General features: G+C 48.8%; 1 protein-coding gene across 1 annotated transcript in view; it reads left to right on the plus strand.

Moving 5' to 3' along the window:
- Positions 1-24,568, plus strand: part of ABLIM3 (actin binding LIM protein family member 3) — an 87,595-nt gene extending 63,027 nt beyond the window's left edge. The window contains exons 10-22 of the mRNA XM_068981118.1: positions 599-628; positions 1,115-1,244; positions 1,904-2,002; positions 3,334-3,381; positions 4,442-4,576; positions 6,028-6,092; positions 12,865-13,012; positions 14,158-14,187; positions 14,768-14,826; positions 16,551-16,611; positions 17,270-17,277; positions 17,768-17,848; positions 22,465-24,568. Coding sequence (XP_068837219.1) covers positions 599-628; positions 1,115-1,244; positions 1,904-2,002; positions 3,334-3,381; positions 4,442-4,576; positions 6,028-6,092; positions 12,865-13,012; positions 14,158-14,187; positions 14,768-14,826; positions 16,551-16,611; positions 17,270-17,277; positions 17,768-17,848; positions 22,465-22,578 — 1,008 coding nt within the window. The 3' untranslated portion in view covers positions 22,579-24,568. The remainder of the gene's footprint in view (positions 1-598; positions 629-1,114; positions 1,245-1,903; positions 2,003-3,333; positions 3,382-4,441; positions 4,577-6,027; positions 6,093-12,864; positions 13,013-14,157; positions 14,188-14,767; positions 14,827-16,550; positions 16,612-17,269; positions 17,278-17,767; positions 17,849-22,464) is intronic.
- Positions 24,569-26,353: the final 1,785 nt, after the last annotated feature.

Genomic DNA, 26,353 nt, shown 5'->3' on the forward strand with positions numbered 1-26,353 from the left:
TAAAATGTAAATTAGTTATCAACATTCAGGCATTAGGAGAGTTCACATAGGTGTCTGTTCTTCTGTCTTGTCTTGGAAATAAGAAGCTGTGTTAGGCTGGGGTTGGCCTGGGTGCCCTGGAGCTGAGTGGCATCCCCTCTGCGGGCCTTCCATCCCCGGCTTCCTGCTCCCTGCCCACCAGCCCAACTCCTGCCTTGATGGCACCAGCCTGGCTCTTGCTTGGCCCTGCATTTGGGACCCCTGCCCTGGGCCCTGTCCTCTGAACCACAGAGGGGGTGTGAACTGATAGAGGGACAGGGAAGGGCCATGGACTGGCTCTGAGCTTGCAGTGGGGAAGCTGGGGTCCCAGGGAAGACCCTACCGATCCTTTCCTGAGGGGCCCTGAGCCCCCTCGTCCCCTCTCGGGGATGTGATCTCAGGTTCCCTCCCACCCATGAGCACCGCTGACATCCTGGCAGGTGAAGTGTTACCCAGGGTGGGGGGCTGCAGGGCAGCTGCAGGCCTCTCTCTGCTCCGTGTAACCACTCTCTGTCCCTCCCTCTCACCCTCCTCTCTCCTTTCGCTCCTTCCATGGCTGCCTTCACACTTCGCCTCCAAGTCGCTGGGAACCTTATCTCCCTACTCCCAGGTAATTAAGCTGGTTCCGGGAGACCTTTTCTAGAATCGTATCTTTTTATGCTGACCAAGCAGACTCCTGATTTAGCTCTTGCACAGCCTCCAAAGGTGCTCCCACAACCTGAGCAGAGATGGGGAGAGTTAAGAGCATGACCCAGAGGAAGTGGCAGTGACTTAAAGGGCAGAGATGGCGGGGAGAACCTTCCTTCCAGGGATGGCCTCCCTGACGCTTTTGTGATCCTCGGTCAGGATCCCTGGGACTTGACCTATGGGTTGCATTCAAGGGTGTGTGGGAGCAGGCGAAGGCCCTGAGAAGCCACTGCAGCCTCTTGGGCTACACGTCACCCAGGGAGGGGGCGTCTGTATTCAGGAGGGCAGCACCGTGCTTCAGCCCCCGGGGATCCCAGAGTCACGTCACTCTCCCTGCTGCCTGCCGGACCCTTGGCTCCAGGCCCCCCGAATGTGGGTCTTGTTCATGGCCCTGCTTCCTCCCCTTCAGGACATCTATGAGAACCTGGACCTCCGGCAGAGACGGGCCTCCAGCCCAGGATACATCGACTCCCCCACCTACAGCCGGCAGGGCATGTCCCCCACCTTCTCCCGCTCACCTCATCACTACTACCGCTCCGGTAAGGAAGGGGAAGCCCCCAAAGGGACAGGAAAAGCCAAGGGACAGCACCGTGGTTTACGTCCCCAGCTGTGGAGACAGCATGGGGTTCCATGGGACATCTCCATCTCAGCATGGTTCCCAGGAGGCCTGTGGCACCCAGGCCTCGCCAAGTCCCCGCCAATGCCCCTGGCAGGGGAAGAGGAGGGATACGTGGCACTGAGATGCCGCAGGAGGTGGGTGGTGTGCTGCTGGGGTTGGGGGCAGGGGAAGTGGCAGACCACCCAGCTGCCCTGGCTGAGAGAAGACGCCTGCGTCTCCATCGTTTGTCCTGCCCCATCCAGAGGGTAGGACCAGAGGACCAGAGTGGCCTGGCTCAACCAAGGGCCATTCAGTGGTTAGGGATGAAGTGGGCAGAGTGATTAAGGGAGTGGCCCAGGTGGGGCGCTAAGAGGGGCAAAGACGCTCAGTGCTGTTGGTTCTCACAACCCACAAAATCTGACTTGGGGGTGAAGCAGGACAGCGGGGCCAAGCCTGTTTCTGCCGACACGTGCATGAGAGCACAGCACCCCCGCATCCCGCCGTCGCCACCTTGCTGCTGCCGTCACTGCCGCCGCTGCATTAATGCCTGTTTTCTCTGTGCCTCTGTTCTCTCTGGGGACCACTGCCTGCGCGCTCCAGGGCCCGAGAGTGGCCGGAGCTCTCCATACCATAGCCAGTTAGATGTGAGGTCCTCCACTCCAACCTCTTACCAGGCTCCCAAGCACTTTCACATCCCAGGTAGGCTGCCAGCCTGGAATTCCCGGCATGGGTGCATGCTCTGTGGGGTCACCGGCACCGAGGAGAAATGCGTGCTGGGGACCCTCCCTAACCAGTCACCTGCACTAGCCCGCCTCCAGCTCCAACACACCCACTAACCTTAGCCCATCCACAAGACAGAACCAACTTTGATCAGGACCACCAGGAAGCAGTCCAGGGAAGTGCCTAGAAGGACTGAGGGCTGTGATGGGACGTGGCAGTAACCACATCATGGGCTTTTGCACCAGAACTCTTGGGACTGGATCCTTAATTCTGCTGCTTATAAGCTCGTGACCTCAGGACCGGGACTTAGCTTCCTGGAGGCTGAGTTGTTCCTTTCAGACAGCCAGCCCTGTTCTGGATCCCGAAGGTGCAGCTGTGCTCAAACCAGCCCACTCCCTGCCTTCGGGGTGTTTTAAGTTCTAATGTGGGAAGAGAGCTAATAAATAAGTAAACAAATAAGTAAAAGTATAATTTCAGGAGATGAATGCTAAACATAATAAAAACAGGGCACTGTGGTAAAGTGACGGATGGAGGAGGCTGGACTAGATGAGGTAGTCAGGAAGGGCTTCTTGGAGGAGGTGACATTGAAGCCAAAGCTATCGCAGGGTTAAACATCCTGGGTGGAGGAAACAGCCAGTCCAAAGGCCCTAAAACACTGCCTGCAGCAGGCCAGAGCAGCTGGAGGTGGTGAGCATGAGGGAAGGTGATGGGAAGGTAGAGGAAGGCAGAGGGTGGGGGCCCATGAAAAGGTCTTACCCTAAGTTCAGCAGAGCCAGGCCTAGGCCCCGGTCTCCCAACTCTGAGCCCAGGTTTTCACTGCCCACTCACTTTTTCCCAGAAGTTGGTCCTGCCGTTTCTTCTACACCATTCTCAGTTGCCCCAGAAAGTTCTCATCTGGTTTATTTGGGTGGAGGGTGGGGGTGGCGAGAGTGCGGAACCATGGCGAGAAGATTCTGGGGACGTCCATGCGGAATGAAGCATGGCCGCTGAGTGGAGGCGGGGCCACCTTCCCGCATGGAGTCTTGCTGAGCACAAGCCTGCCTTTACCTGCATGCCCACCATTCCAGCCCAAGCCCCTGCCTCAGCCCCGTTTGAATCCATCCACCCCGTTTCCCCTCATCTTTCCTGGAACCAGATGGGATGAAGTTGGAGGCTCAGCTTTAGAAGAGGAAGTCCACGGGGAGGGGTGGGAAAAGCCTCAGGAGAAGTTGCTAAGCACCTCTCTTCTGGGACTGACTGACCAACTGCTGTATCCTGTTCTCCTGTCTTTCTCTCTCCTTTCCACTGTCCCTCCCTGGTCTGTCTGGCAGCTGGAGAAAGTAACATCTACCGGAAACCCCCGATCTACAAGCGGCATGGTATGGTCAGGGGCGGAGAGGGCTCGGCCAGGCAAGGGGAGGGGCAGTTAATAACCTGTGCAGGTGGCTCGGCAGGGCCACTGAGAGGGACGCTGACAAGGATGCAACTCAGTCCGTGTCGGCCGCTCACTCATGGTGACCTTGGAAGGGGGGTGTCATTTCAAAAGGGCAAGGAAGGCCTGTATCCCCTATGTTCTTCCCCACCACCTCACCGCCCCCCACTCCCACCTATCCCTGATGGGTGGTGTCCTAAGGTCCATGGTCAGAGTAACCCTTGTCAAATGCAGGTGGCCCTGGGAGAGTGACGCTCCCAGGCATTTGTCCTCAAACTTGGCGGTCCGTGAGAATCCCATGGGATGCATACAGGTTCCTGGGCCCCACCCCGGACTTAATCCAAGTTGTGTATTTGTAAGTTTCTCCAGGTGATTCTAATGTCCAGCCCAGCTTGGGAACCACTGCTCTAAGCTGCTCTCTGTCACCGTGTCCTGGGAGTACATACCTGGAGGCCTGTAGACGGGGTGTGGATGAGGAAGGGGCTGAGGGTGCCTTCATTCATTTGTTCATCCATTTAGTGTTTCTTACAGAATGGCCTGTGGACCACCTGCACCCAAATTTATTTACCAGTCAGATACCCTGACCCCTCCCCTGCCCTAAACTTTCTTAATTAGGAATACTAAGCTTGTAGCCTACACAACTCTGCACTGTAACCCGCTTCATTCATGACTCCTACCTGCGCTCGGAGTGGGATCCTGCCTGTGCTCAGAGTGGGAACCACTGTTGAGACATGTTCATTCTGATCCAGTTCCGGTCCCACTCACTGTGTGGTCTGAGCAAGGCCCTCCCCACCAGGTGTTCAGATTCCCAACTGTGAAATGAGAGGCTTGACCTCAGTGCTTTTCCAAGCACTTTCACAAGTGCTTGGAACAGCCACGTCCCAGACCCTTGCCTGGATGTGGCTTCCCTCCCCTGGGCTGGAGCCCAGTGAAAAGGGACAGTGTGTCTAGGACACTCTTCCTAGGACGTCGGCCTCCATGAAGCTCTTTCTCCGGGTCCTTTGCAGGTGATTTGTCGACAGCAACCAAGAGCAAAACAAGTGAAGACATCAGCCAGGCCTCGAAATACAGTCCAGCCTACTCGCCAGACCCCTACTACGCGACGGAGTCTGAGTACTGGACCTACCACGGGTCCCCCAAAGGTACCACCCCCCTCCACAAGGGAGCCAGGACCAGAGCCCTGTCACCCACGCCAGGGACTCAGAGGGCTAGGACAGACAGTCGCCATTCCTTCACACAATAATGCATTTACTCAGCAAACATGTACTGAGGGCAGTCATGGGCCTTCAGGAGACACTGGAAAGCAACCTAGAGCAGGTCCTCGCCCTTGTAGACAAGACATAGGCCCCAGCTGGAGAGGGTGGTGAGGTACAGCAGGTAGAGAGCTGATGGCAGGGGCGTGCCATGCAGCCTGGAAGATGACAGAAGCTTCTTAAATGCAGAGCCTCGGCTGCCACAGGACGGGTGAGGAGCAGGTCAGCCTACAGGGTGTAGAAACACAGCTGCAAAGATGCAAGATCAGAGGCTGGGCTCTCCTGGAGCAAAGGAAAGGCTGTCAGCTTAACCTTGAGCTCAGAGAGGGAAGGGCAGGGGTGGGGGTGAGAGGCCAGATACCACAGGGCCTTGAAGATTTTGATCTTTATCCAAAATAGTAGGAAGTTGTTAAAAGTGGTGGCATGATCAGATTTATGTTTCTAAGAGACCACTTTGGCTGTAGGTGGGAAATGGTTTGGAAAATGGAAAAGAGAGGACTGTGGGCATTGGAAGATTCTCGTAGGCACCTGGTGGGGGGGTCTTAATGGTCCTCAAGGTGCCAGCCCGCCAGATGGTGTTCCTTTCAAGTATGGGAAGGAGCTGTCATTAAGTGCCACTTTGCTTCAGCATGTACCTTTAGTAATGAATGTCCATTCTGAGCAAAGTTTCATGGGAGCTCAGAGGGGACCCTGCCCTACCTTCAAAGAATTCTCCATTTGGAAAAGAATTACAACACAAGCCCAGTTGTATCCCAGAGTGGAGGAGTGGGCAGTGTCCACAGGAGATAGTGTTCAGAGGGGACTCTTAGATGAGACTATTTCAATCACAGAAAAAGGAGAAACAATATTTTTTAAAATCTCCAAATGGCTTGAGGCGAAACAAGGATTTCCTGGGTCAGGTGACTGGAAGTTTCTGGGGTACAGCTGGATCTAGAGGTGGGTGGGAACCACCAGGACCTGAGCAGTCCTCAGGGCTGGGTGGCTGCAGCCTCAGGCTGACTGTCCTCACGCCAGGATGAGCTCTGGTGAGTCCAGGCTGACCCCCTGCCCTTGGCAGAGAGAACACCTTTCCTGCTAATGTCAGCAAGAGTCCTAACATCGTGGCTTATTAGCTCTGGGCTGTTAGCTTTGCTGGTGCTTTCTAGCCTAAGAATGGGAAGGGACACTGGGTGTCTCAGTACAGGGAGGCCCACGGTAAAGGCAGCTCACCAAAGTGCACTTGTGAGGGGTCGCCCATCTAGAAAGTGGTAGCACCAAGCAGAGACCCCCTGTGAAGGCTGTACTGCCGCCCACGCCCTCTCCCCAGGGCAGGGGCTGACCCTAGCTGTCTTTCCCGGCAGTGCCCCGAGCCAGGAGATTCTCATCCGGAGGAGAGGAGGACGACTTCGACCGCAGTATGCACAAGGTGAGCAGGCCACACCACTGAATGGGGTGCTGCCGGGGCATGTTACTGAGGGTTTTCTCATTTGTGAGGGACAGAAACCAAACTCAAACTATGATAAAAAAAAGAAAAAGAAAGAAATGCAAAACTTGGCATAACAGAAAAGTCAGCCAGTAGGATTAGCTGTAGGCTATTCCTGCCGTCAGGTGGTCAGTGGGCACCAGTGACTTATATGTCGCTGGTGGGAATGGAAGGTGGTGCGGCTGCTGAGGGAGTCTGTGGCCCTCACCAAGTTACCGTGTAGAATTACAACAGGAACTGTTGACGGAAAACACACACACACCACCTAAAAGGTAAGAATCATGTTTTATTCAGCAGATATACTGAGGACCTAAGCCCAGGATTCAGCCTCTCAGATAGCTCTGAGATAGTGTTCCAAAGAGGTAAGGGAGGAGCCAGGATATATAGGTTTTGCAAAAAAAAAAAAAAAAATCAGGAAGTTGAACATCAGAAGATTGCTGCTGACTAGACTAAAGAAAAAACAGACATTTCCAGGTAATGAATTTAGCCCTTTTCTATGTATGGGAAGATGCAAGGGCCTGGGCTTCACTGAAATCATTCCTTAATTTGCACCTGTCTAAATTGCACTAAGGTCGGTATCCTGTTCTCCATCCTGAATACCCTCAGGGTATATCACTGAGAGGAGCCACAGAGGTTGGTGGCAGCAACATCCTTTGTTTATTGATATGGCAGGTGACATTCTTTGCTCACAGCGCTTCCTCTTGGTAATAAATGTGACCAATTTTGGAGGCACTGCATGACCGATTTTGTCCCTTGGTGCCAGGAAGGTGCATTCCTAGATCAGGCAAAGATTCTGTTGACAGGCCGCTGAATGTGCTGATTTTTCTTGGATTAGGCCCTACTGATAATCTAAAAGTCTCTGGGCCATGTGTCTTGCTAGTCTGTTATGATCCAGGAGATGTTTTCCCTTGCCCCTTCTTCCCATATCTAGAGTTGCACTATTACAATTATTGTATGTAGAGTTATGGACATGATCAACTGCCTTGAGATAACATTAAATTTGTTGGAGGCTTGATTACATGTTGGTAATGTAAGAGATAACAATCTTATAAAACAGAATATAGCAATACAGCTGGTAACATTAATAAACTGATAGTGCAGCAGAGAGAGGCACAAAGTATAAATAATTTGAAAACAACAAGACAGAACAAACTAAGAGAGTCATTAGTATAACTAGTTGTAACCTGATCAAAACAAGTCATCAAGTCCACAGGGAATCCAGCTGGAAAAGCCAAATTCTGGAAGGATCAGGTAGAGAAACAAAGGTAAATGTTTCATCTTTGTTTACAAAGGTATACTTTACCAACTTGCTGTAGGTCATAGTGTAAGAGGAAAGTTTTTCTGAAAAACAGAAATTAAAAATCAGTATACATCAGAAAGTCATAAAGTTATCAATCATATTTATCAATTCATTCAGTCTCATGTAATTAATTCCTGTTAATCTAGATGAAGTTGTTAGGTTTTCCATTCGTTTTTAAATTTCTTACCCAGTTCAGGAGTATGATCTAAAAGTTATCAGAAACTTATGCTTATCGAAAGTCATTTTTAATGAATCTTTTTTAAGATTTTCATTTTATAGAAGTGTCAGAGTAAAACAGTGATTGTCTGTAAACAACAAGACTTAAAATGGCAAGGTTAAAGATCTGACATATTATAACTGACAAGATACTTGGATATTTGTGATATAGAACATTTTAAGATAACTAGAATTATGGCTTATAACTTTATAGTAGGACGTATCAGATTTTCAGGAATTCCATATACATTTTGGAATATCTATATTAATGATATTTACCCATACAATATAACCTTGACAGTGCTTCTCAAGTAATTTAACACAGCAGTCCCCAACCTTTGGTACCAGGGACTGTTCTATGGAAGATAATTTTTCCACGGACCAGGGGGATGGTTTCAGGATGATTAAAGTACATTACATTTATTATGCACTTTATGTCTAATCTGGCCACCACTGATCTGACAGAAGGTACCAGTCCATGGCCCAGAGGATGGAGACCCCTGATTTATTAATAACATACTAAATAAATACCAATTTCTGAGATGCCTCAGAATTTCTTTGAAGCATCCCAGAGTTAGCTAGGGATAAAATAACTTCAGTTAGAATTTCTTATTTGGGACATTTGTCAAAAATATCACAAAGGTTTCAAAACACTTGGCCAAACAGGATCATAGATCACTGTGAAACAATACTTACTTGACCAGTTGTCACCAAAGTAACAATTTCAAAAACAAACACAGGTAACTGCATATTACTATTAGAAGTAGGCTGGCACAAGACTGGGTTTGGTTCCTCTCTCTGTTAAGAGAACAAAGTTTTCTTGCAATACTGCTTTTGACAGGTTGTGTGAGATTCTTTTTCTGTAAGTGATTTGTATTTGTTTTTGAAATGTTTTGTCCTTTTGACCTACTGTATAGCACGGGGAACTCAATATTCTATAATAACCTTTATGGAAAAAGAATCTGAAAAATGGATATATTTACATGTATAATTGAATCATTTGTCTATACACCTGAAACTAGCACAGCCTGGTAAGTCACCTCCAATATGAAAGAACAATTTTAAAATTAATAGGAAAAACTCTGAAGTTTTCAGTTACCAAAAATCTGCAGAAACTATTTTAGATCAATACACCCAAATCATCAGTTCAGTCGCTCAGTCGTGTCCTACTCTTTGCAACCCAATGGGCTACAGCACGCCAGGCTTCCTGTCCATCACCAACTCCCAGAGCTTACTCAAACTCATGTCTATTGAGCTGGTGATGCCATCCAATCATCTCATCCTCTGTCGTCCCCATCACCTCCTGCCTTCAATCTTTCCCAGCATCAGCGTCTTTTCCAAGGAGTCAGTTCTTTGCATCAGGTGGCCAAAATATTGGAGTTTCAGCTTCAGCATCAGTCCTTCCAATGATTTCCTTTAGGATGGACTGGTTGGATCTCCTTGCAGTCCAAGGGATTCTCAAGAGTCTTCTCCAATAACACAGTTCAAAAGCAGTTAAAAAACCAAATCATAATTATTCCTGAAGGGTTCACCTGAAAACTTTAATCTCATTTACCTTTATTTTTATAACTTGCAAAAATATCATTATACCAATTTTTTTTGCTGACAAACGCTGCAACAGAAATAACATGAACTAACTGACCTTCAGTAAAGCCTGATAAAAGAGATGTCTGTCTTAATTAAACCAGCAAGCTTAAGTTAGCTTTAATACCAGGTATTAATTTAATATTGAATATTTCCTAGATGAACGTGAAATTCATTCTGGCCAGTTTCATTTTGTTTCAGTTCAGTTCAGTTCAGTTGCTCAGTTGTGTCCAACTCTTTGTGACCCCATGAATTGCAGCACCCCAGGCCTCCCTGTCCATCACCAACTCCCGGAGTTCACTCAAACTCACGTCCATCAAATTGGTGATGCCATCCAGCCAGCTCATCTTCTGTCGTCCCCTTTTCCTCCTGCCCCCAATCCCTCCCAGCATCAGAGTCTTTTCCAATGAGTCAACTCTTTGCATGAGGTGGCCAAAGTACTGGAGTTTCAGCTTTAGCATCATTCCTTCCAAAGAACACCCAGGGCTGATCTCCTTTAGAATGGACTGGTTGGATCTCCTTGCAGTCCAAGGGACTCTCAAGAGTCTTCTCCAACACCACAGTTCAAAAGCATCAAAGTATTTAATTTGTAAGCACTTACTTTTAAGCTAATTAAATAGAATTCTTTTATAAATTAAATTTTGACAGTGTTTCTGGAGATAGAGACACCTCGTGTAATGTATATGTATATTTACATTAGTTTCACCTTAAAAACTTAGTTATAAATCAGGTATTACAATATAAACTTACTAGTTTATAAATAACAGTTGGAATAAGTTAAATTTGCTTGCTCAGATTACTATGGCCTTGCTCTTTGTGAAAAAGACTTAATATCATTTAGCCAGCAGACCATTTTTGATAATTAAAAGCAACTGTCTTTGTCCTGCAAGTTTCTAAAAATAAGAAATGTGAATATGGCCCACACTGATGACACATACACAAAATGCCTAAGAAAATCAGGTAGAATACTTACATCTCAAAGACACAGGGACAGAAATGCAGGTTCTCCCTAGAAGGGCTTTTGTTTCTTTAAGGTCAGAATTCCGTAAAGATGTTCTATCAAGACGGTTTTCTCTAATTTAACTGTGTACTCAATAGAAGAGGCCCTCTCCACCCCCACCCCCTGCCTTAGTCATTTTCAGGACAAGAGTTCCTTCAGTTCCTAATGAAGTAAGTACTTGTAAATATTAAGTTTCATACATGCAGAAATCTGGCTCGGGTCTTAGAGGCTGGCAACCTGTCGATCCTTATTCTTTTTTTTTTTGAAAGCTTTATTCCCCATTCCAAGGTCAGTTTGTCAAAATAAAATCACTAGTGATGGCTCGTGATGAGCCAATGTGCTGATGTGAGCTTAACTTCTCTAGATTTTAGCCTGGAATCCTTTTAGCCCTATGTTTTGGTTTCTCCCTTCAGGAGCCTGAGACCACTGTGGGTGCTTGGAGTATGGAGTGGTCAGCTCTTTTGCATGTCCATGGAAAGCAAGTTCTAAGTAAAAAGAGTGAGTTACCCTGATAGGTACAACTGCACGGTGTGAAGACTTGCCTCTATCACTCCCACAAGTTCCTTGGTTTCCTGAGAAAGCCATTGCCAGCCAGGAGGTGATGTTCCTTCTGAGCTGAAAGCTTTCTTGAGATATCTTCACTTTTATTTTGACGAACTCTAAGCATCCAATTCAAGGAAAAACGGCAAGCCAGTCTATATAATTACTCTGTCCAACCTTACTCAGGGTCTTACAACTGAGCCAAGTCTCCTCAGTATTTCAACTGAGGATAACCCACTCAGTGTCTAAACTGGGCAAAAAGTCTTCACAGTGTCTTCAGACAGATAACCCAGGTACCTCTTCTTGAAACTAAGTTTCAAGGATAACCTATCTCTCTTCCAGTGAGGAGTTTAACACCACTGAATAAAACTTAGGATCATCAGCCAATAATAGAAGAGTGAAGTGAAAGTCACTCAGTCATGTCCAACTCTTTGCGACCCCATGGACTATACACTTCATGGAATTCTCCAAGGCATCTTCCCAACCCAGGGATCGAACCCATGTCTCCTGCATTGCAGGTGGATTCTTTAGCAGCTGAGCCACAAGGGAAGCCCAATAACAGGAGAGATTCACCCAAATTCATCTGGACTCTGAGGAGGCAGACAGGCCCAAGAATCTCTGCTGGTACCTAGGCTCTGGAGCCTTTAGAGTTCAGGCAGAGGAGAAAAGTCTGCTCTGGGTCCCTTTGTGGCTGCCAAAACTGTTGACAAAAAATATATATATATATGCAACTGAAAAATTGAGAATTATGTTTTATTCAGCAGACACTAAGGACCTAAGCTCTCAGAAATCTCTGAGGCACAGTTCTGAAGAGGTAAGGGAGGAACCAGGAGATAAAGGAGTTTCTGTAAAACAAGACAAAAAATAGTCAAACATCAAAAGATTATAATTAAGGGAAAAACAAACATCTCAAGTTAATGAATTTAGCCCTTTTCTTTGTATGGTAAGATGCAAGAGTCTGGGCTCACTGAAATGATTCATCTGACACGCACCTTAGCTATCTAGGGCCAGTATCCTGTTTTACTCCACTCTGAATCCCCTCAGGGTGCACCATTGGGGGCGGGGGTGGCTGCAGAGGTTGGTTTGACGGCTGCAACATCCTTTGTTTATTGATGTGGCAGGAGGTGTTCTTTGTTCACAGACCCATCAATTCCATTCCTAGGTATATACCCAGAAGAACTAAAAACCGGTACTCAGTAACATACACGCAGTTCATGGCAGTACCACTCACAATAACCAAGAGGTGGAAGCAGCCCAAATGTTCATGAGCTTGCGAATGAATAAACAAAATGTGGCATATCCATATGACAGAGTATCAGCTACAAAAAGAATGAAGTGCTGATACATGGGACAATGTATATGAGCCCTGCAAACACTACGCTTAGAGAAAGAAGCCGGACACAAAAGCCCACATACTGTACGATTCCATGTATATGGAATATCCGGAAGGGGTAAATCCACAGAGACAGAACCGAGACTGGTGATTATCAAGGCCTAGAAGGAAAGGGGGAAAAAGAGAGTGATCATTTAATGAGTAGAGGGTCTTCTTAGGGGGTAAAATGATAAAAATGATGTGAAAATAGGTGGAGGTTGTGGCTACACAGTTTCAGCAATGTACTAAATGCCACTCACTGTATTCTGTGGACACTTTAAAATGGTTAATTTTATGTTTTGTGACTTTCACCCCCCCCCCAAAAAAAAATGTCTGTTTTTTAAAAATTGGGTGCCAGCAACTCCCAAGAGTCCCAGGAAGGCTCTCCCTGGCCTAGCTAGCGCCATCTGTCCATCGCTGAACCAATCACTGTGGACAGGGTTAATGCTGTTGTTGGCCAGGCCTTATTTCTGTGCCCACCACCAGGGCCCCCCGACCTGACCACAGGACTACTTATGAAGTAGAGAAATGAAGTCCCCCTAAAGAAAACATGGATGCTACGAAGGTAGAGAGACACGTCGGGGAAGGCAAAAAATGTGAGAGGTTCACTCTAGAGTCTGGTCCCTCAGCCCTCCCCAGGCCTGTTTCAGCCCAGTGTTCTTTGTTTCCTTCTAACTTCATCTTCCTCCTCTCCCACCCCCAGCTCCAGAGTGGAATCGGCAGACTAATTCTGAAGGAAGAGATGAAGGCCAGGTCCAGTTCCTATGCAGACCCCTGGACCCCGCCCCGGAGCTCCACCAGCAGCCGGGAGGCCCTGCACACAGCTGGCTATGATGTGTCCCTAAATGGCTGTAAGCACTGCCCCAGAGCCTGCTGGGTTGGGGTGGGAGGGGGCACTTTCTTTCCCATCAGTTCTTCCCTAAGTGACTCTAACCTCCTACACAGCCTCACCAGGGTCTAGAATACAGGCTAAAGACCATGCTCTGACCTGAGGAGGCACTTCTGCCTCTTTGGGTCAATCTGAAGCTGTGACTTCCAGTCAGGTGCCATGTAAAGAAAGAAAAAACTCTTCTAATAGTCTGAAGATAAACAGGGCTGACTGTTGAGGTAGTTGAGCCTTCCATCACTGGCAGTATACAATCAGAGGCTTGGTTCAAGCATTCTGCCCTGAGAGGCTCCTCCCTGTTCCTGGACCCACACACGACTCTGCCTGCCTCATCTCTTGCTTAGCCCTGTGGGATTCAGTCCTGCCAGGAAGTCCTGTCTCAGCTCAATATCTGATGGATAAACAAAGGTACCAATTATAATCCAGTGTGCTGGGCATTTGCAGATACACTATAGCCCTGGTCCTCACAAAGACCCAGAATGTAGAGGGATTATTACCACCCACTTCATAGACGAGAGACCCCTTGCCCAAAGTCAGACCCAACACAGAGAGACTCAGGCCATAAGCTTTTTCCCCTCTTTGCTGTATGTACTGCACCTGATTCCAGGTGAGATCGAAGATGACTGTGGTAGTGATGATGATAAAGCCAGTTTTATTGAGGGTTTGTATCTGTCAGACACCGTGCTGATATTTACTGTATGGTGCCCTATATCTTTCACAAGAACCCTATAAAGGAGACACTGTCCTTCCCTATCTTACAGATAAGCATGGTTTACTAATCTGAAGCTGGGCATCTATTAATGATGAACTGATGAGCTGTCTCCCTGTTTGACCACTGAGGGGCACTGTTTTCAACCCCTGGCTCTGGGCTCTGCATTGTATCAGTGCTGGTCAAAATTTAGCTCCATTCAATGGCATGTGTGCAGCGAATATCACACAGTGCCTGCTCTGGGCTGGCCTGAGGAGGGAGGACCTGCTGCAGGTGCAGCAGTTAGAAGCTGACCGGTGGGAGGAGGCACTGAAGACGCCCTCCGCCCCGCCGGCCAGGGTGGCCCAGGAATGAGAGCTGTTTCTGTCATTCAACTGGTCTCCAACTTCTCTCTCTTGCAGCCCCTCGGTCCCACTACCTGGCCGACAGCGGTATGTTCTGCCCACGCTACCTTCAGACCATCATGTTGCGTGAGGGCCAGAGCCGAGTCAGCTGCAGGGCCCCCTGAGCAGTGAAGAGTATACAGCATGGATGTTCCAGCACAGTCCTCATCTGACATAGTCCACCCCGTGTGTTTGTCAGATGGTGGGCCTTAATCTTTGGTTCTGGAACCAGGGCTGCCGTGCCCAACAGCTCCCAGAGAGAAAGAGCGAGCATACACATCTTCCACCCATGTGGGAGCCTGCCTGTCTGAGTTCTGAGCTCGACTCCAATCCCAGGGCCTATGTTCAGAACCACCCTGTGGCCAGGACACATGGGTCCATCATAGGAGTGTAAATGTGAGCAGTTAAGGCCAAAGGACTCTGTGAGTGGGTACTTCGGGGTGGCCTTGAATTCTGCCAGGGTGAGATGGTCAGTTGTAAGCCTGGAGAGCAGTGGAAGGAGCTGGCAGCCCCTGTCCATGCCCCTTCCTATGAAAGTGGGGAGTAACCCTGGCCATTTGCCCAGATGACCTCAGGGAGAGGAAACCCTGGCTTGGGACTTCTGGTAATTGTCTTGGCTCCTTTTCAGATCCCCTCATCTCTAAATCTGCCTCCCTGCCTGCCTACAGAAGAAACGGGCTGCACAGGGTAAGTAAGAGAGGATGCACTGAGGACATTATCCCCAAGCAGTTCACAATTCCTGCATCCGCTCGTTGGTGATGACAAACAGGTGAAACCTAGACAGAGGCTTTAGGGCTAGAGGTGCATTGACAAAAGAGCCCCCACGGGAGGGCTGGGAGCCCCTAGTGTTCATGGCACAATTACTCCACGCTGAGCACTGTACAAGCACTCACTTGTTATAACCCTGCAAGGTAGTTACTATTCTTAATAACCTATTTTGTGGATGAAGAAATGGAGGTACAGACAGGTGCAGTGACCTGCTTGAGCTCTCATTCCTAGAAAGTGCTGAGCCAGGATTCGAGCTCAGGCCAGCTGACTCACCTGCTGTGGCCTGGAGCCGTCCGAACTCTTAGATATCCTACAGCGTAAAACTTTCATGGAAGCTGAGTTGGTTTAAGGACTGAAAGGGAATGAAAATGGCTTGTTGGCAAAAGGAGAGGCTCTGTGACTAGACAAGGGACGGGGGGAGGGAAGGGACATTAAGACAGACATTCATTACTGACACCTACCGAGGGCCGGCACTGTTCAGGATGCTGGGGGTCCTACGGTGAACATACTTGCTGCTCCTATGGAGCTCACATTCTAGCTGGAGAGACAGGTGACCTGTAAGTGCATGTGTGACTTGAAGTCAGCAGTCACGTGTATTTGGAGAAGGTCAGAGGAGCGGTGAATTTAAACAAAGGCCTGAGTGCAGGGAAGGACGACCTCACCTGTCCAAGATGAGGAAGAGCCACCCAAATAGAGGCAAGCACCATGTCAGAGTCCCTCGGTGGAGAGGACACGAGGCTGGGATGGAGGGAGCGTGGAGATGAAGCCAGACAGGTGTCATTAGGGCCCAGCGCTGGTAAAGACTCAGGAGGTTTCCGCGAGTGTGCCGCACCATCCAACTCAGATTTCTAATGGGCTCCTCCTTGTGTAGAGAAGAGACTGCAAAGGACAGAAGTGGGAGACTTAACTGTGTAAGAGATGATTTTAGGGTTAAGCACACAAAAGGGATAGAGCTCCATGGGAGAGTGATGGCTGGTGTTAATACCATCCCCTCTCCCAAGCAGGGGACAGACAGACCCTGTCCTCAACACGCCCAGGGCCTGGACATTTGTTCGTGAACAGATGTTTATACTGAAAGCCATTGATGTATGCCAGGCATTGCTCTGGGTGCTTGGAATACCAGTGACCAAATCAAACAAAACCCCCTGCCCCTTGGAGCTTGTATTCTTGTAGGGAGAAAGAGAAAGCAAGCAGTAGCACGTAGTATACAAACCACCTTATACACACTACGTCGCCAGTCGGACGCGACTGAAGCGACTTAGCAGCAGCAGCAGCAGAGGGTAGTGAGTGCTGTGGGAAAAAAGGGGAAAGCTGAGCAGGACAAGAAGGGTGGCAAGCTGAGGAAGGGGCGACTTATAATTTTAGATAGAGTTGTCAGGGTAGGTCTCATAGAAAAAATGATACTTGAGTAATGAGAGAAAGTATATGCTGCAGTTCACCAGTATATGACTATTTACGGGTGCCTACTATGTGCCAGGCCTAGGCACACGGCAGCAAATTAAATCATCCCAACTTGAGACTGAGGCTTCTGAGGCAGCGCCAAGTCCCACCAGCTCCAGTGCACTTTCTGGAGATGGGTGAGGACTTGAGTGAGGCAGAGGTGAGCCCACCTCAGGCCAGCCCTGCTTCTATCTCCCCTGCAGACACCCAGCGCAGACCTATTCCACTACGACAGCATGAACGCCGTCAACTGGGGCATGCGAGGTGAGTGTGGGCCTCTCCTGGGACTTCGTTATAATGCACCGCTCACAACTGCCCATTTGACAAACGATTATGGCCCCACCCTGGGCTCTATCTAGACCCCGAGTTCCCTTTCATTTCCCATTCCCTCCCTTTTCCCCCGCTCCTCCCTCATCCTCTCAGGTCCCTGGCCTTGGGTGATCTCCAGGCCATTTGTCCCATCTGGATTCCCAGAGCCATCACAGAGTGCTTGCTTTTCTCCCAGTACTGCTGAGCTGGAGTTCCCTGCCAGTCCCCGGGAGGAGGGAAACACTCAGAGCCAGACACATTGTTCCCAGAAAAAATTCCATGAGCGTCACGCTGTGATGCTCTTCCACCAGCCTCATCTGGCTCCAATAAGCAGGCTCAGGCAGGTCCACATCAAACCCTGGAGGAATCCCCCTGGAAGATGAAGGACTTCACCCATGTGTTTCATGGCCCCCAGGCTCTTCTTATTTCTATTCTAAATATCTCTAAAAACCTGTCCCTGGATCAGCCCAACCCCTTTCTCCATTGTATTCAAACCAGCCTTGATTTGGGATGAATTCAATAAGGACAGGGTCTCTATACCAGAAGCCAGTGTAGGGATGCAAAGCAAAGACTGATGGTTTCTACTTTTTGTGTGTCTCTTTTCTCTCTGCAGAGTACAAGGTAAAGATACATAGACCCTGGGGGTCTCTGGGACCCTGCAAGTTGCTACACTGGGGACGAGCGGGAAGATGACAGCACTGTCTATGCAGGGAAGGGAACATCGACAAATAACCCCAAGGGTCCTCTCAGGACTAGCATTTCCGGTCCCTCCTTGGGCACTTTCCCTGAATCCTGCCCTACATCTCTTGCCTCCTGAAACCAGACAGTTCCCTCAGGCCTCAGAGACCTTCCTGGAGGCTTGCCAATCACAGATATGAGACATTCACATGCAGGAACCCTTCTGCTCCCACACCACGCTCATCCCTGGCAGTATCCGAGGACTCTGGGGCCTTGCCTTTGGGAGACAGCGCCTTGAGGCTGCCAGGAAACCCCAAAGAGGATGCACCAGTGCTTCCTCCAGACTTGATCATCTCTGGCCCTTCCTGGATAGAAGAGGGATCACAGCCACCACCCTCACCCAGCCTACAAACACCCCCTCCTCTCTCCTCAGATCTACCCTTATGAGCTGCTACTGGTGACCACAAGAGGGAGAAACCGACTGCCCAAGGATGTGGACCGGACACGCTTAGAGGTAGGTACAGAAACTGAGCAGGAGCCTCTGGGCTTGAAGTGCTTGCAGAAATTGACTGGTCTAACCCAGCTCGGGAGGGACAGACAGAATGAATGACATAGGGGTCACACAGCTGGTTGAAAAAGCAGAGACTCCTACCTGGTTTCCTTAGCCCAGGCTGTTCCTTGCTGTTCTGTGCAGCCTCTTGATTCAGTTAGCATCTGTAATGCACAGCTATAGCGTGTCTCCAAACTGGGCTGATACTTTTGCAGACGTAAGAGGAGAGCTGAATCTGGTTCCTGCCTTTCAAGGGCCTGCAGCCTGTGTGCTAAGATAAAACACAGCACTGGCATTACACAGGATTGTATAGAAAACCAGTGCCTGCAGTGGGAAAGGATGGGGACAGTTCTCTGCAGAGGGTAAACATCATATAAGCAAGTCTCGGGCAGGACTCCCTAGGTTCCAACCCTGATGTTACCATCCCTAGGTGGACAGCTTGGCCACGTGACAAACTAGCCCCTCTCCAAACCTTGGCTTTCTTCTCTGTAAGAAGGGGTGATTGTCATGCTTCCCTCAGGTTGCCAAGTGACATACATGAGGCAGTACGCACGGAGCCCTTGACATGGGATCCAGCAGTGTGCTGAGTAGAAAGCTCTCCAGAGCTTCTGTGCTGTTACTTGAAGACCACAAGGCTGGCTGTGCTGACACAGGCCTCCAGGGAGAGGGAGGAACTGGATGGACTTGGGGCGGGCGGGTCCAGGTGGACAAGGAGGGAGGAGCAACAGTGAGCGATATAGAACAGAAGAGGCCTGAGCATGGCCTTGGGCTCTCGAGCCGTCCAGTCCACTGGGCGTGGAGTTCCAGTCCCTGCTTACACCGACTCCAGAAGTACCCCCTGCCCCTTCCCTCCCTGCCTCTCCCTGGAACACCCTTTCCATCTCAGCAGCCCCTTCACTCCTCAGGGCTCCATTCTAGTGACGCCTGTGCCCCAGAGCCTCCCCAAAGCTTTCCTCAGGGTGTGTCACTCACCTTCTCTTCCAGCCTCCTCCAGCCCTGTGTCCAGAGCACAGACCCAGTACCTTTCTCCTTTGCATCAGCTCATCAAGCCATCCATCTCCTCTGTCTGACACACTGTCATCTACCACAGGGCCTGGACTAGGAGAAGGGTCAGGAGTTGTCTGTGGAATTGAATGCAGGCTTGTAAGAGAGGAGGCTCAGCACTTCTTGGGACACCCCTGACCTGACAGCTAAGGAATCTGCCCAGAGTAGAGGGTTGAAGCCATAGGAGGGGGGTGTGGGCAGCCAGGAGGCTCTGTGAGTCCTTCCAGCTCTAGCAGGCTGGGGTAGCGGGGACAAGAAGCTGGTGATTCTCCCCATGTAAGTGTCTGCCGGTGCTGACGGGGACAGCTCCCTCAGCAGCTCAGAGGAGCCAGCATTTAGGGATGAAAATGTTCACAAGCGTGGTTCATCCTGGATGACCAACTGCTCTGCTCCTAGACACCCAGGAAAACACAACCTTCTCTAAGAATCCCTTGAGGAGCTTTTTAAAAATACTAGTACAGGGTCCCACCCAAGTCCAATTAAATCGCAGTGTGGGGAAGGAGCTCAGGCATCAGTGTTCTTCAGAGGTTCCCAGGGATGTCTGATATGTAGCCTGAGCTGAGACTCCTGGGCTAGAGACCCTGCAGCAGCAGTTCAGGGTGGGCACTGAAGAAGGAGACCCCTCTGTCCTCAGGGAGCTCAAAGTATACTTATTCGCACAATAAATATTTCTTCAAACCTATTATATATACCAGACACTGCTCTAGGTGCTTGCAGTGTTATCAGTGAACAAACCAAGGACCCCTGCCCCCTTGGAGCTGGTGTTCTCATGTGAGGAGACATATAGTAAATGATACAATAATAAGGAAATGATACAATAATAAGGAAATAATAGTGTGTTGGGAGGTAACAGGGCTGAGGGGAAGGGGTAAGAGGAGAGCAGAGTGAGGTGGATTGGGAGCTGGAGGGGTGAGTTGCAGGCTTAAATAGGGAGGTCTGAGTAGAGCTTGTTGAAAACATGACATCTGAGCAAACACTTGAAGTATAAACCATGCTTTTATAGAAAGGAAGCACATTCTGGGCCAGGGAAACAGCCACCGCCAAGGCCCTGACACAGGAGTGAGCTTGGTGTGTTGGAGGACAGCAGGAGGTGAGTGTGGTCGGGGCCACGTGAGCCCAGGAGAGAGGACGAGGAGGAGATGAATCAAAAGAGATGGAGACTAGGCCACACTGTGCGACAGACACGTGAAGAGATCCCTGCACTAACGAGAGTGCCGGGGAGTCACTGTGCCGAGAGCACGGCCCTCACCATCTCAGTCATCCGCACAGGATCCATGAGGGCAGGTACTGGCACGCTGCCACTGTCACGAGAGGACACTGAGGCTCAGTGATGTCGAAAGTGCCGTGTCCAAGGCCACACACTCCTATCTGCCTGGCTCTAAAGCCCGTGCACACAGTCTTTATGCATTAAAGTCTGTGATGGATGTCAAGTGGACAGGCTGCCATTAAATGCTCTGAAAACTCAGGAGAAAGGAGACTCCATGTGGCCCTCAATAGAGAGAAGAAAGCCTCAGATTCCTCAGTGTGTCCTACAGTGGCTACTTGAGTGGTTTCGGCTTAATTCCTTTATACTGTGTTAAAGATTTTTTAACACAGTGGCGAAAGCCAGCTAGAGAATCAATAGTAACCATCACTCTCCAACAACAGAAAAAGAACAGATTAGACTAAATTACAGTTCCCCTCAGGCTTTACTATGGAAGGGGCAGAGAAAGAATGTTCTCATATCCACATATTTTCAGCACTTCAGTGAAAGTAAAACAGATCTGGGCAAGTCAATAGCATGAACAAAAGAAGAAGGACACTGTCTAGACTGGTGGGGTCTGAAGGAGTTTAACAACCAAATGTGACATGTGGGTGCTGCCTGAATCCTTATTCAAATAGACCAGCTCTAAAAAGATACTTTTGAGACCATTGGGGGAATTTTATTATGGACAACTATTAGGTAATTCTGTGGAATTGTCATTTTTTTCTTGCCCATGCTGTTGTTGTGGTTATGTAAGAAAATAAATACCCAGTATGCTTGGAGATGCCAACTGCTGTATGTAGGAGTGAAGTGACAGTATCTAGAGTTAAGACACTTAATGAGACGAAAAAGAAGAAAATGTGGCAGATTCTGATGGTCACTGAATCTGGGTGAGGGGCATGGGTGTGAATTGTGCTGTTTTCTCTCTTGTGTATTTTTGAAACTGACCAAGAGGGTGGTGGGCATACACTGCATTTGGAGTCAGGAGCCCTAGACTCAGTTCTGCTACCTACCTAGTGGCCTCCCCTCCCTCCTGGGCAAGTCATTTTAATTCTCTGACTTTTGCTTTTCTCACTTTTCAGTTGGGTAGAAATAATTCCTGGTTTTCAGAGTGGTCGGAAGAATTAAAGGAGAAAAGGGTGAACGTACATATAAGCATGATAAAAATGCAATATAGGTAACTGGTGGTAGGGTTAAATACTAATTACCCAAAAATTCAACTGAGATATATAACCAGTGATCTCTAACAAAAGTATGATATATAACCAACGATATCTAACAAAAATATCAAAGTTACCTTTACCTAAAGAAAGTGTTGGAAATGTGGCAAAAACATTCATTCACAGTGACAACAAGCCAGAGAATTGGTTAATTGTTATGTGGCTGTACACATAATTCTCATTCAATTTCCTTCAATACCTGATGAGCTAATATAACTGGTAACAAGAGCAAGTGAATGCAGTAAGCTTTCAGGCAGGATATAGGCCATCTAATTCTCTCTTTAAACAAAATCATAAATTTTATTTAAAAAATAAAATGTCAGACCTCAAATTTTATTTGAAAAATAAAATTTCAGACCTCCAGAAGAGTTTCAAGAATAGCAAAATGAGGATCCATTTATCCTTCACCAACTGTTTACATTTTGCCACATTTTAAGTGCCATATATTTCTAACTCAAAGCTTAGAAATCAAAGTTGTATCAACTTTCAACTCTGCTCAGAAGGGACAGGAGAAAGGACAGGCAAAAAGGGGTTAAAAAATCCATTAAGACAAGAACAATGTTTCATTATGTGGCATACTTGTTTTCATATAACAAAGAGTATGGTATGGAGAAATCGGGAGAGGAATTTTTTTTTTCATTCACTGACCTAAGGAAAAACCTTCCAGATTCTTTTGGTAAACTTATTACTAAGAGGAAATACACCCTAAAATCTTGGACATGCCTCCTTTTCTGTCCAAAGTAGACAGCAGTAACATTATGCATACACACTCCTGGACACAGTGCATGGGGCAGGGATGTAGAAAGGGGAGGCCAACTGAGAGGCACTAGGGAAGTCCCGCCTGAGTCTTGGGTAGAGAAAGCCTCTCCAGCCAGATCCACTACAGAGGTCCCTCCCAGGAAACACTCACTCACAGTCATCCACTCGACAGATGATACTCATCACACACCCTCCGTGGGTCAGGCACTGTGCCAGGCACAGCAGAACCAGAGGAAACGTACAGGAGCCACTCCTGCCTCTGCCTGCCTCTCATGTCCTCGTTGTTCCCTCTGTCTCCTCCCCTCTTCTTCCAGCGCCATCTGTCCCAGGAAGAGTTCTACCAGGTCTTTGGCATGACCATCTCCGAGTTTGACCGGCTGGCCCTCTGGAAGAGGAATGAACTCAAGAAGCAAGCCCGGCTGTTCTAGGCAGAGGCTCTATAAATATATATGCATTTATATAAAGATATATGTAAAATCTCTATACTGAAGCTCGGTATAATCCTCTTGTGTAATGGGACACACTGCCTGCCATGAGACTTGCTTTTCTGTACCGTCAGGCAAGCCCACATCATCAAGATATTTTTATGCTCCTTACTTTCTCTTTTTTAAGTGCAATGGGGTTTGGGAAGGAATTTGTGGGGACTCCCATCCTTTTACTGGGGAGCCTTTTTATACTGAAACATCTGTCCTGACTTGAGTCCCCCAAGGTCCAACTCTCTTTCCTAAAAGAGGTGCCTGAAGGAGTCTCTCTTCTCTCTGCTTCTCGGCTCTTTCCCCCAACCTCCAGGGAGGATGCTGACTGTGCAGTTTTCACACTTCACTGGCCCCAGAGGGGCCCTTCTCAAGGTGGATCCACAGCGTTCTCCCCAAGTCACTGAACACCTTTGACAGCCCTGAAGAATTTTCTCCCCCCCACCATTAGGACCTCAGTGCTGTCTGGGGGTGATGCAGCTAGAAATGTGGGTTTCACATCTATTCGTTACAGAAATAAACAAATGGATAGGGCCTTGGCCTCGCCTCGCCTCTTCAATCCTCCTTCTATCCTTAATCCTCACCTCTCTCTAGTCCAAGTCTATGACTCATGGTAGGAAAAGAAAAAGCACTTCCCTTTTCTGCATCATTACTTCCCATGGCCCCGTGCCTGGCCCCTACGTGAAGAACCCGAGGGAGAAAGTGGGAGCCGGGAGCAGGAGACAGCAGGACGCCGTTAGTGCCAGGGCTGCAGGACCCCTGGGGACCCTCCCTCATTGCTCCCAGAACTTCCGGACCCTCCCCCTTAGGAGGAGAGGCCCATTTTTGCAGCCTGTATTTTTCAGCCTTACTACAATCTATGTGCCTGACAACTTGCCACAGGGCTAATGTTCCCACCACGGCTCCAACCGAACAACTAGACAGACAACCTCTAACACACCCCTCCAAAGGTAATACAGACCACGTCCTAAAGGAAGCTTCCTGGCCTATGTTGTCTGGTCTCTGGGTTGGTAGAGCAGCCCAGCCACACCCCCACCAGTCCTCGGCTCCCACTGGAAAGGTGGCCACGCTTCACGGGGGAAACTTTTGAAGAATGACTGCTTATGAGATTCCAAATGGAGCACTGGCCAACGTCACTCATGGTCATCCTGATTTCCCCAGTGGCTGCCTTTCCTGCCTCCTTGCCTTCTGGAACAGGGATGAAAGCTTAACCATCTCTCCTCCCCTCCCCAAATCTGCAACCATGAGTTGGTGATGGTGAGGTCTGTTCCTTCCTGGAGATGGCTTGAGTCAGACTGCGAAGGAAGGATGAAGAAGTGGAAATGAGTTATGACTCTCAAGAGGTTATGTGTTGTGGCAAATGTAGAACTGACTTCAACTCAACAAAACCTCACTGAGCACCTACCTGCTGATGCTGAGCACCTGCTGTATACTGAGCACTTAATGTGGGAGGGCAATGGGAATACTAGAATCATCAACCTGGGGCCCAATCTCAGGGGCATGCCTACTAAAAATGGGTGTCATAAGGCATGTACTCAAACATGACGGATGTGAGGCAGAAAGTGATAGGAGACAGCATGAGAAAGTGTGTGGACGTTACTAAGAAAGCAGATGCAGCTGGTGCAGACCAAGGACAGCTTTCTGGAAGAGACTGCATCTAAGCGAAGTTCAGGAAGGTGAAGGAGACTGAAGGGAGGAGACTGTAACCTGAAAGGGTGATAGGATGAAGGGCCAGAAGGGAGGTCTAATATACTCTCATTTAAAATGTCCACCCTTTCTGCATCTTCTCTTTTTGGCCAATGTCTTTCAACTGTCCTGACCCTTTTAGAAAAGTCCCCAGCCAGACACAATCATTGAAACTGCCTCATTATCGCTGGTTAAGAACTTGGAGAGATTGAAGGGCTTTGTTATTGTTGTTGAATATCTTTGTTTCCCATAAATGCACATAATTTAAACCCAGACTCGTGTCCTTCGGTCATTTCTCATGTGAGTGGAAATGAGTGACATGGGGAGAGGCTGAACCATGCACATTTTTCAAAATAAAACTATCAGAGAGAAGCCCTCTCTTGGTCTCGGTTTCTCCTTTGCTAAGAAAGTCTGACCAGGTAAGCATTACCCAAACTGTTTCCTGCAGAATGCAGGGTCCTAGAGGATGGCAGAGGTTGTTGCAATTATGAATAGGCTTCTATGATTAAAAATAATAATAATAATGGTGGTAAGACCCACGTGAGCTGACGATTTCCAAAAGGTAGTAAATCTAGAGATGGGGAAGCACGGTATCAGAGTTCTCATCCTCAGTAAGCCAGAAATCCCCCACCTCTACACTTGACTTCATCTGAATCAGTGTTGCAGTTACTGACAAACACAAGAGGAGATCAAGAGTAGAACATGAAGTTCACTTCCCTTCACATATGCATCAAAAATACATCTAAATGTTGAACAGTTCTCAAAGGAACCCGACTGAAAACTGGCAGAAGACCTCTTATACAACCAAAGCTGCAAGAAAGATCTCCATACAACCAGGTAGGACAAAAAAGAAAAATAAGGCATCAGGAAGGGGCCAGCACCCCTGGGGGGTAGTTATGAAAGAGGAAAGGTTCTCTCACCCTGGAAACCACCTTTGCCAGCTGGGAAGTCCACCAGAACAGGGAGCTGAAGGGGCCTGGTCTCTGCTTGCAAGGACCATGTGTGTGCTGGTTTGCTAACAGTCGGGGCAAAGAGGGACCAGCACTTGATGGCTACCATGACCTCACATTGTCAACCCAATATGCCATCTGGGCAGGGCTGCTAGTATGCACAGCAGCTAGGTGCTGAAACCTGGCCTTGAGCAGATGGCCCCTGGGAGAGGACTCAGTCCAGCTGTGCAGAGATTGCCTGCAGTGTGGCCTGGGCCTCCACTGTCAGTGTCTGCCACAGGGCACAGTCCACCATAAGACCCCCCACTGCCAGCATGCTCACAGAGGAAAGCAGCTCCAGCGGTGTAGACTTTGTGAGCCCACACACAACAGGGTCAAGGCTGATGTCAGAGCCGGTTATCAGGGCTCCCGTTCCAAGGAGTGGGCCCAGGAGCAAGTCCATCATCACCGGACCGTGCTGGTGCACACACGAGGTGGCACAACCTCAATCACACGACCCCCCCAGTAGACCCTGGAGAGGAGAACGCAGCTGTTCCTTTTCCAGTGGGAGCACTCCAGTCCTGCATACCTCACACCACAGCTGGGAGTCATATCTGGGGTAGACAAGCCCTGGGAGGGTCCTATCACCTCGAAAGCCCAGGTGCTAAGCGGCAGCACAACCACTTCAATTCCCGCAGCCACAGTGCCCTGGCCCCCAGTACCTGCCTAACACTAGGTCTCAGAAAACCACAACGGAGAAAGGAACATGGCCTTGGGCTACTCCTAGGCAAAACCAAGGACACCTGCACAGGTGGTGCAGAGATTCTCTGTCACTTGCTTCAGCATTCATATCCTTTGGCAGTGCAGCCTTACTGAACCCAATCATCAGAGCTTCTACTTCAACAACAGGAGAGCAGACTCCACCCCCAACAGGGCTGTGACAGCCACAGAACTAAGCAGAGGACTCCCCACACTTTGCAGTGCACACTCTAGTTACCACACCACCAATCACACCCACTATCAAAGGAATAATTTCCACTCCGAAAAAGACATGGCTGGCATTCGTACCAAAAATGATGGACTCACACAGTCTACACAAGGACACTTCCACATTA

This window comes from Capricornis sumatraensis, chromosome 9 (assembly GCF_032405125.1).
Source record: "Capricornis sumatraensis isolate serow.1 chromosome 9, serow.2, whole genome shotgun sequence".
Taxonomy (NCBI): domain Eukaryota; kingdom Metazoa; phylum Chordata; class Mammalia; order Artiodactyla; family Bovidae; genus Capricornis; species Capricornis sumatraensis.